The 10,765-nt window shown below is 38.2% G+C and overlaps 1 protein-coding gene across 1 annotated transcript; it reads right to left on the bottom strand.

Moving 5' to 3' along the window:
* Positions 1-4,848: 4,848 nt before the first annotated feature.
* Positions 4,849-8,137, bottom strand: LOC308688283 (uncharacterized protein). Its single transcript, XM_081361248.1, has 6 exons — positions 8,003-8,137; positions 7,501-7,827; positions 7,068-7,193; positions 6,820-6,966; positions 6,282-6,331; positions 4,849-5,717 (listed from the first exon to the last, which is right to left on the bottom strand). The coding sequence occupies exons 1-6, from the start codon at positions 8,040-8,042 to the stop codon at positions 5,331-5,333; spliced, it is 1,077 nt and encodes a 358-aa protein (XP_081217374.1). The 5' UTR covers positions 8,043-8,137; the 3' UTR covers positions 4,849-5,330.
* Positions 8,138-10,765: the final 2,628 nt, after the last annotated feature.

Raw genomic sequence — 10,765 nt, 5'->3', positions numbered from 1 at the left:
CAAGCTGAAGGTCTGACACATTGTATAAATCAGTGACGGGCAACGTTGGTCCTGAAGTGCCGCTGTCCTGCAGAGTTTAGCTCCAACCCTGATCGAACACACCTGAACAAGCAAATCAATGTCTTCAGGATCACTCGAAGGCAGGAGAGTTTTTATTTATCAGGGTTGGAGCTAAACTCTGCAAAACACTGGCACTCCAGGGCCGACGTTAACCATCCCTGCTATTAATAATGCTTGTATTGGAATAGTTTACCCATATTATATTTATATTAGACAATACAGTGATTTTTCCAAGTTAGAATTGTGTGTGATGCATAACAGTGACTGTAAAATATCTATTTTAGGTATGGAGCATATTTTTGCATAGTTCTGATGTTTGAGCTAGGGAAATTGGGCTAGTATTGTTACATAAATCTGGCAACCCTGACTCTAAAGACGGGCGTTCAGTGTGCGAGTTCGGACACTCTGGAGGTCGCGAGCCATTGCACACGATACTAGTCAGTTAACCTGATAATCATATTAAAGCAGCTGATACACGGCACGACTGTACTGCGTCACATGAGCTTTCACACTAAACACGGACGAGGAGCTTTGCATGTTGCTGCTATAGCTTTGGATAGAAAGACAATATAAAGAGACAAGTGTGCAAATGACTCTGTGAAAAGTAGAGAACAGGCAGCACAGTCAATCCTTTCAATAAAAACGACTAGAGAGAGTCTGTGTGTGTGTGTTAGTTTATGCTGTAGGGTTGCAGCCACTGGGCTATAACACTATATTAAGTTATTGATACTTATACAACCTTCTAGGGTCATAGGGCTGGAGCCTATCCCAGTTTCTTAGGCTAGTGGCAGGGGAAAACACTCTGGACAGATGGCCAGTCCATCACAGGGCTCTCTCTCACACACACACACACACACACAGGCAATTTTGACTCTCCTAAGAGAGACCTAAGAGTCTTTGGAGTGTGGGGGAAACCGGAGCAAACCCACACTGACACGGGGAAAACATGCACCTGGCTCAGCCGGGGCTCAAACCGGTGCTGTGTGACGGGGTTGTGTATGTTAGGAAAGAGAGCTAACCAGTGAGCCACCATGCTGCACATAATACTATATAACCTATATATTCATAGATCTGTGTGACGGGGTTGTATATGATTTGGCAATAGGAGACTATACGCTGGTCAAAATTGGGCTGATTCCCTGAGTATTTTAAACATGTTTGAAAATGATTGGGAGGTTGGGAGATGCTCGTAACGTGCTCGGCTCGACTCGCAATTCCTTTCACACAATGCGAGCCGTGACCATACGAGCATCAACGATTGCCTCGAGAGAGAAAAAAGTCACCTGCGAACAAAAACAAATTGTACCATGTGTGCACAGCTTAAAAATGCTAAAAAGAAAGGTAGGCATATATATATATATATTTTTTATTTTTTTTACTTTATTTAACTAAATGAAGTGTACTAATTACAAAAAAAATGGAAATTCACACCATTTTTTTTCTTTCTGTTATCAACTTAGCAACCTAACTTACTATGAACTTTATTTATACATTATACATTTTATAAACTGTGTTTTGTACAGAAAAGTGTGTCAAAATCTCGATTAATTAAAGCAATGTAGATTTTAGCAGATTTTGACAGTTTTTCATTTATGGTTGATCACGAATATATCGTTTGACCCTCGTTTGTTGAGATGTTTTGTGGATGTGTTACTGTTACGTAGATCAGTTCTGTCCCGCTGTCCTGTGTTGCTTCAGGAGACTTTATATTGGCATAATGATCAGCGGCTGTATCTGTCACCTGATTGGTCGAGTGGGTGTGACTGGGGTTTGAATCAGGCTGCTGATTGGTTACTGTGGCGTAAACAGTAGAGACTTCTGTGCAGTTGCTGAGGTGTGATGCAGCCGTCTGATTGGATGAAGATGGAGGCATCTGATTGGATGAAGATGGAGGCGTCTGATTGGATGAAGATGCAGGTGTCTGATTGGATGAGGACGTTACCGCGGTGACGTCTGTGTTTTGGAATCTCTTCATACATGCGGTCAGTCTGAAAAAAAAACATACATTGATAGTTAACTAGTTAATATAAATAATACTCTCTTTTCTTCAATAAACAATAGTTTTACAGTTTTGATGAAATAAAGCTGCATGGAGCATGAGAATGAAAAGACCAGAGCTGTGTCCGAAACCGGTCCCTATCCACTATATAGTGCACTATATCGGGTGTCGGCCATTTTCTAGTGTGTGTGTGTGTGTGTGTGTGGGGGGGGGGGGGGGTTCTACTTTTTTATTAATCATTACTTGAATAAAACATTAAATTAGATGAATGTTAAATTTAAATGAACTGATATTAATAAGGTATATTATATAGGTATATTATTATTTTGATTAAAATAAATTATTTAGGCATTAACTCAATTTAATGTGTTTTACTATAATCCATGTGTTTTAATAATTTGTGGCATTGTTGTTAACTCATTAAACTGTAATGAAGAGATGATAATTTGGTGGATGATTTAAAAATATTCGTTAATCATCTGTAGGAAACGCATTCATTCGAATGTAATCATGATGGTCGCCTGAGAGCGCTCAACGACCACGTCATCTGTGAGCGTTTCAAACTATTTCAATCGATGAAACTACAAAGCTGGCACAGAGGTATATACAATTACAACATAAAGTCATTATGATTGTTTAATATTATTTTTATTAATATTATTTATTTAATATTATTTTATAAAGTAAGTAACATGTAAGATAAAAGGAGTCTTATCACTACGTGTGATGAAGCCGTTTCTGCGACAGCTCTCTCAGACGCAGTGTAAACGTCAGCGTCCGAATTCACTCACTTCATTTCATTTATTCCTTGCAGATATAGTGCGCTCAAATCCTATATAGGGATTAGTGAATGAGTGAATGAGTGAGCGGTTTCGGACACAGCTCAAGTCAAATTAATTTAAACACTAAAAACATTTTAGGACATTTAAATCACAAATAAACTGTTACCTGTCCCAGATTTCCTCTTCCTCTTCTTCAGGATGATGAAGGTTCCAGAACACAGAGTCAGAACCAGCAGAACCGAACCCAGACCGCCAATATTACCATTACTGTAATATTACAAATATTGTAAATATACAGTTGTTATATTGTGTAACCGAAGTGAAACTGCAATGGTAAACCTCAACTCCACAGAAGGAAACACTTCTCTTTACGGTTGATGTCAAACCAAATTAACCACATGAATTCTGATATGTGTGTTTCTCAACAAATATTCAAAGCAATTTCCTTTCAAAGATTGATCATGTGATCAGAGAATTGCATTATGGGTAGTGTAATTTGTGTACTTACTAGTGTTTGTCTGATAGAGTTGAACTGTAGTGTTTCCTGTTGTTGTTGTTCTTGTTGTTTCAGTTTCTGTTTGATGAGTCTCTGACAGAGAGAAACATCAGTGACTGTGAATCATGCAGTGAGAACATGAACACATATAAACTCTAAAGCTCCACATTCACACACAAACCATTCACATCACGTGAATATGAACAGAAGTTATTCTATTATAACACTGATTACTCTCAACTAAAACATGTTTTAGTGTTCATTTTGAATATTTCTACTCACATGTTGGCTGAAGATAGTGTTATACTATCTTCATCTTCATCTTCGTCTTCACTGGAACTTAAGCGTTGCAGTCACACTGTGAGACTGTAATCATTTGTCATTAGTTCATCTTTCTTACACACATAGATTTTGAATGAAAGAAATGTAATAATATGAAGTTAGTGAACACGCTTCTCACAATTTCACTTGAGTTGAATTAAATGTGTTAAATTTATTCATTTAGTTTAAACATGTAGGAAACACACCAGCAATGTATCAGGAGCCAATAACAGCTAAAGCAGAAGTAAAACTGGAATAGAAGTAAAAAAAAAAAAAAAAAAAAAAAAAAAAAAGGGATCCTGTTATACACAGATGAGCCATCCGTCACAACGCTGGGAAGCTCTTTATTTGTTTATATTTATTTTCATGTCTGTTTCCCGCTCTGCTTTTCATTTAAAGATGCTCTAAGTCAGTGGTTCCCAAACCTGTCCTGGAGGACCCCCAACACTGCACGTTTTCTTTGTCTCCCTAATCAAACACACCAGATTCAACTCATCAGCTCATCACATGGGTTAAAATGAGCTGATGAGTTGAATCTGGTGTGTTTGATTAGGGAGACAAAGAACACGTGCAGTGTTGGGGGTACTCCAGGACAGGTTTGGGAACCACTGCTCTAAGTGATGTCACACATTTTTTAGGCCAAAACATTTTTTTGTCACATCCAGCAAACATCTCCTCAACATCCGCTAGCTGCCTGTCCCCTGAACACACTGTAAACAAACGCGGTCTCTGTAGACACCACAGGCTCCACAAACGGCAACAAAAAAACAAACTGGCCCAGCCTGGACCACGAAACATAACAAACAGTGTTCCAGCCAATAACCGACAAGAATGATTTGGGGGTGGGGGGTTAGTGCGCGTGCACATGAAGGGGTGTGTGGAGTGGAGAGAAGCATGAAGAGGGAAGTTAGCTAGAGGAGAGATGTCCTAGACAACGACAACGACTAAAGTTAGAATTATATTCTCTTGAACTTTGATATGGCCGACACACGACCAAAGAGACGACGTTCCGATGAACAAATAGCAAAGAAGGGGGAAAGGGAGAAGGAATGCGCAAAGTCCCGAATTTACATTGGAAAAGCACGGAAGGGAGGGGGAGGGGATGGGATGAGGAGGAGGGAGGGTCGAGCTAGCCTCCGTTTTGTTTGACAATACTTCGAATGTCAACAAGAAGTGACGTCACCCAACATCGCTTAGAGCACCTTTAATTAGTCAAAGCACTTCTTCCTTTATGTCATTTCAGCTGCCTGACCATAAACGCAACTGTTTAATTCCAATGCCTGCATTTTAAATAAATAAACAAATAATACACAAATAGCACCCATAATATGACACAAAACTTGCAAAAAAACTGTAAACTTTCTCTGAACATTATAATCGATCCACAAATGCTGAAGAGCGTCTTTTGGTTACTCCAGTGATTGACAGTCAGCTTCTGTTCCACAAAATTAAGCAGATGAGGGCATGACTCCTCATTTAAACCCAGATCTAGCCGAAGTTTCTTCTTCAAATAAGGGATTTTTGTTTTGTCCTGTCACTGTTGCATTGTGTGTTAAACTTCCACTTCATGAAGCTGTCACAGTCAGTAAAAACGTCATTACGGTCTCTTTACTGTTGAGAAGATCATCGGATCATCTGGTTTATCCACTGTTGAATCCCGTTCATCTACAGTTTAATCTGGTTTATCTGCTGTGGAGTAAATCGTTGAAACCAGTGCATCTGTTGAATCTCGTTTATCTGCTGTGGAGTAGATCATTGAATCCGGTTCATCTGTTGAATCTGGATTATCTGCTGTGGAGTAAATCGTTGAAACCGGTTCATCTGTTGAATCTGGTTTATCTGCAGTGGAGTAGATCAGTGAATCCGGTTCATCTGTTGAATCTGGATTATCTGCTGTGGAGTAGATCATTGAATCCAGTTCATCTGTTGAATCTGGTTTATCTGCAGTGGAGTAGATCATTGGACCGTCTGGACTTTCTGCTGTAGTGTAGATAGTGTCTCTGTTCGTGCACTGGAACTCGCTGATTTCCTGATAATTATGGTCACTCCAGGCAATGTCCTGCAAAAGAACTCATGTTATCTTCCAAACCCTTACACATTTGAACATTGAACCATTATTTGTTATCACTAGCAGATACATGTTGAGTTTTAGATGCTGGTGAGCAGAAGAGAGATGTTCAGAGTCACCAGCACCAAACCAATGAGCACCAATCAGCTTTTACCAGCACTGACATTACAGCTGGTGTTTTCAATAGCTCACAGATATATCATCATCATCATCATCATCATCATCTTGTCATCGATGGTTGCAGGAAGACAGACAGAGACGAGGATTAAACACAGGACAGCAGAACAGGCAGCAACACACACTAAATATAACGGAGATCGGACTAAGAATGACAGAACAGACGGAACTTAAATGCAAACACAGATTACACTGATTAACAGAACACAGGCGATACAGATAACGATGATGACTAAACAGGTGATACAACTGAACTGACCATAGCAATGAAGGACAGGCGGGAAAAGAACAAAGGAAAACAGGAACAAATCAAAACACAAACTGAAAGACCAAACAAGCATTGACACGTGACACATCTTCATCATCACAAACACTCACCTCTGCAGTGATTTCTGCTCTTGTATCCAAAGGCAAAAGCCCGACGGCGACTGTCAAAACAAGAGGAGAAATAAAGTTACATTCAAACAGCAAACATTAGAAAGAGATGTGTGTGTACCTGCGTCTTTAGATAAGATCAATGACTGACTGTCAACATCTTTTCCACAAGGTCAACCAGATGAAGACATGATTCCTTCTTAAAAAACTCCGGCATAGTTTTCACTGCTCACATAGTATTTATAACGAGCTATATGTGACCCCTCCACCCGGGCCCTACTCGCCCCGCTCTGTGCGGGCCTCGAACCCTAATCTCCGGTGTGAGAGTCACAAGGAGGCTAAAGACTGCAGCTTTTAGCGTCTGCCGCTAGAGCACGTATTGAGATCAGAGGAGTGAGGTTTACTCGCTCAGCGACTACTAGCTGGCCTCCGTTACATGTATATGAAAGCAACAGATGTCAATGGGAAATCTCCATTTAGAGAGCAGATGTAAGTAAATGTGTTTGTTTAGTTTCCAGAGAAACGTGCATCTAAATCTGACCGTGCTGGGAAAGTCCTGATTGTGTAACTCTTGGTGATTTCTTGCTTCTCTTTCTACACAACACCATCAGCGCCATGAGGAAGATGATCACCATGATGACTAACCCAACACAGATATAGATGACAGACCCTGAATGAGAGGCGTGATCTGTAACACACATTTGATGTCCTTTAAACTCATATATAGAGGCACCACACTCAAATATTCAAGAAATAAGAGTCATAAAGAGTGGCAGCAGATGAACTGACCTGATGAGATGGTATGATCTGTGTGATTCATGCTGGTGGATTGTAGATTCAGATCTGTTGTACTGAAATATGATGATGTTGTGTTTGTAAAAGAGCTGATAGTTGAAACCTCAGTGGTCTTATTATCTGATGGATGACAGGAAAGATCAACTTAAAGTCAATGTTTCTAAAACACTGACACTTAATCCAACTTAAAATAAATAAACAATAATTTGTTCTATTGTCTTCTGTAGAGCTGCTTTATAAGTGATTTTATAATGTTTTAACTTTGCAACAATGAAACTGTTATTTCCCTGTTTATTACTGTGAAGCTGCTTTGAAACAATAATGTGGCCTTATTTTATTTGATGGCAAATTTTCCTGTTCCTTTAGTTCATTTCTACTACAGGTACACTTCTAATAAATAACCCTTTTTATAAATATAAGCACTTACCCATTTTAACCAGCAACACAATTTCTGAATAGACATCAGTCAAAGGCACAGTCCTCTCCACACCACACCAGTATTGGCCTTCATCCTCTGTTCTCAGATCAGTGATGGTGACGGTGAAAACTCTGGCCGTCGTGTCGTCAGTCAGAGAGAATCTCTCGTCTTTAGCTGGAGATCCTGATTTAACCATGATGTTTTTATTTCCATAGTTACACTCCCCTTTACAAAAATACTTTGAATATGATTCATATCCAGATTCATATGAGCATCTGATCTCAACTCTCTCTCCTCTGTATCCAGTAATTGTCTGTGGAGCTCCAACAACAACAGCTGAAAACACAAATATCATTATATAGAGCTGTTATGTGTGAGCAAGAGACATAAGCAGGCCAGAATAATAACTGACAAATATCATCCATATGAGTCTGATGATCATGTGATAACAGAGGAAAAACAAGAGAAGATGTCAAACTCTGTGTAAAAGAGCTGAGAGTCTCAAACTCACCTGTACAGATGCTGGAAAAGAGCAGCAGGACGTCCAACATGATCAAATTTGACAAGCGTTTCGCTGAAATAAAAGACCAAATTCTGTGTGACAAACGTTACTGTCATTCTCTTCCGTACTGAGAGAACAATGTGCGTCAGCAACTAATATTAACATTTCCTTCCTCTTCTGTATCTCTAACCACATCAGCTCTACAGGACATCATAAAAGAGCTCATTTACTCTGACAAACAGCACATGCTTTGCTTATATACTGATCTAAACAACACAATACTTAGTTTCATTATATGAATGTCATTTTTTATCAAAATTTAAACTAAGATAAGGTTATTATTTGTATATGTTTAGGTTTTGTAACTGGTCTCAGTTTCTTTTGAGTTTTAATCCTAATTCTTACCTTCACTAGTTCATTTTAAAAGGTGGCCAAATCATCTCTAAAAGTAGGCTACAAACAGACAATCTCTTTTTAAATCTTTTTAAATCTACAGCCAGTACTCCTGTCTCACAGCGTTTCTTTTATCATTCTACAGGTGAGCAAAAACGATTCAAAAACTGGTCGAAACTGATGATAAACACTCTGTTTCAAACATGTATATGTTGATTTTTGGTGGGTTACTGAGAAAGACTGTTAGTTTTATTAATATACATGCAGTAGTATTTAGTCAAATATCAGATTACACACGAGTGACAAATATGTGAATTTGAAGTGAAATGAGAGAAAATACTCATGTGAAAAGAATTTAGGGATGTTTCTAAAGTGTTTTAATGTGTTGATTGTAATTGGATGATAAAGTTTAAGTTGGTTAAATGTACATTTGCTACTGGAGTTATCTCGAGCCAAAATGGCAGTGCATGTATGTGTGAACTGGAGCCAAAATGGCAGTGCATGTATGTGTGAACTGGAGCCAAAATGGCAGTGCATGTATGTGTGAACTGGATCCAAAATGGCGACTTGCATGTAAAACATGAGGTTAGTGTGAAGCCAAATGCGAGATTCATTTATGTGACAGTGTGAAAATGGAATTAATGTTCATGTTAATGTGAAAACACTGTAGCAGGTCAATGTATTGTGATTGATAATAATGTGTTTCAGAACAAGTCAAGTACAGACAAAAGTAACTTCTGAAAAGCATTTATTGAAAAGTTAATTTCATGTCGTGAATACATTGAGAGCTAAGAAAAACGAGAAAGTTAATTAAAGTTTGCCAGAGCTTAGAGCCAGTACTCATGTCTCACAGCGTTTCATTTATCATTCTACAGAGCTGGCAAAAGTGGTTAATTCACCTCACCCACTGATGTGGGTAACATAAACAGGGTAAAAAGAAGGGCATTTACCTTTTATAAGCTTTAACTGTAGATGAGGTTTTCTAAATACAAAAAAAAAAAAATGGAACTTTTTTTTTTTTTTACATTTTTGCATTTATATATATATATTAGGGGTGTGCAAAGCAGCTGGTATTTGTATCTGTATTTGTATTTGTATTTGTTGAGGGGGGAAAAGTATTTGTATTTGTATTCGAGTAAAATTCAAAATAGGTGTAAAAAATCCAGGTTTTTTTTTTTTTTTTTTTTGCGTTACACTTCTAATTTACGTTATAGTGTAAGTATTCTTTAATTATATCCATTAAAATAATTATGGATATTCAATATGTAAAATATTTTTTTTCAAAACTGCATTCATATTTAATTTTAAAAGGGCTTTTTAAACCTGCTAAGAGTTATCCAGCCAAGAATACGCCTAGAACTGCTTTTCTGACGGACTGATATTAATGACATAATGACGGCTTTTTATTTAATTTCTCATCTCCATAAATATATCTAAAGCTAATGCAAGGGCTATAAACAAATTAATTATTTGCTGATACTTCCTCGTCATCACGAAGAGCGCAGTTCGCACAGCTTTCTCCTTTTCACAAGCGTTGTTCTCTCGCGGCGTCTGTTGTTGCTATGCAACCGCGGCGCTGGCTTCTTTTATATAGCGCGCTTACCGCGCGCCTACATTTGAAATCTGCACGCGCAAAAAACGTGCTATGTAAACGGCCCCTTATGACAACGTGATATTAGCCTAATCCAAAATATTTCCATATGTGTGGTTCTTTCCTCCTTTCTTATCAACAAGTGGATTTACCACCACCACATCAGCAGCACCGACGGTCGCCATGTCTCATGAGGAAACGCAGCTTTTTGATATAAAGTTTTTCTTGTTCCCGAATACAAATATTTTTAAAGTATTTGTTGAAATAAGTATTCGTAAAAAAAACACATTATTTGTGCCTTTCCGAATACCGTATTCGGGTTCGGCTCCACCCCTAATATATATATATATACATATATATATATGTTTTTGTTTTTGTTAGCAACATATCTTGTCCCGCTGTCCTGTGTTGCTTCAGGAGACTTTATATTGGCATAATAATCACCGGCTGTCTCTGTTCTGCTCTTGAGTCTATGGCGGCCCATAGAACCGTTCATATGAAAGTTTAATATAAAAAATAAATATAAAACTTGGCACACAGATAGAGGACGCTCTGAACATTATCCACATGTGAAATCTCTAACTCAAACCCTTCAGTGCCACTATCTTATCAAAGTTGTGCTTATGTTTATGCTAATAGCATTGAAATATGCTACTATTTGTTAGAAACAAAATTTGGTCATGAAAACTTTTCTGTCATTTTGAATTTTCTGAAACCCTTTTTCTTTTAACTCATTTCTGTGGCCATTTTATGGCTTTATTGGACAGGAAAGTATATATCAGACAGGA

The sequence above is a fragment of the Scardinius erythrophthalmus genome (genome assembly GCF_964197995.2).
Source record: "Scardinius erythrophthalmus genome assembly, chromosome: 3".
In the NCBI taxonomy this organism is placed as follows: Eukaryota; Metazoa; Chordata; class Actinopteri; order Cypriniformes; family Leuciscidae; genus Scardinius; species Scardinius erythrophthalmus.
The sequence above is the reverse complement of the archived record's forward strand: the minus strand, read 5'-3'. Positions and strand labels throughout refer to the sequence as shown.

What these genes read in the sequence shown, in the direction of transcription:
- LOC308688283 (XM_081361248.1), bottom strand. Translation starts at nt 8,042, where the DNA reads ATGTTGGACGTCCTGCTGCTCTTTTCCAGCATCTGTACAG. An exon ending in AGATCATACCATCTCATCAG is followed by an intron (nt 6,967 to 7,067) that starts GTCAGTTCATCT and finishes TGTGTGTTACAG; the next exon opens with ATCACGCCTCTCATTCAGGG. An exon ending in GAGCAGAAATCACTGCAGAG is followed by an intron (nt 5,718 to 6,281) that starts GTGAGTGTTTGT and finishes GTTCTTTTGCAG; the next exon opens with GACATTGCCTGGAGTGACCA.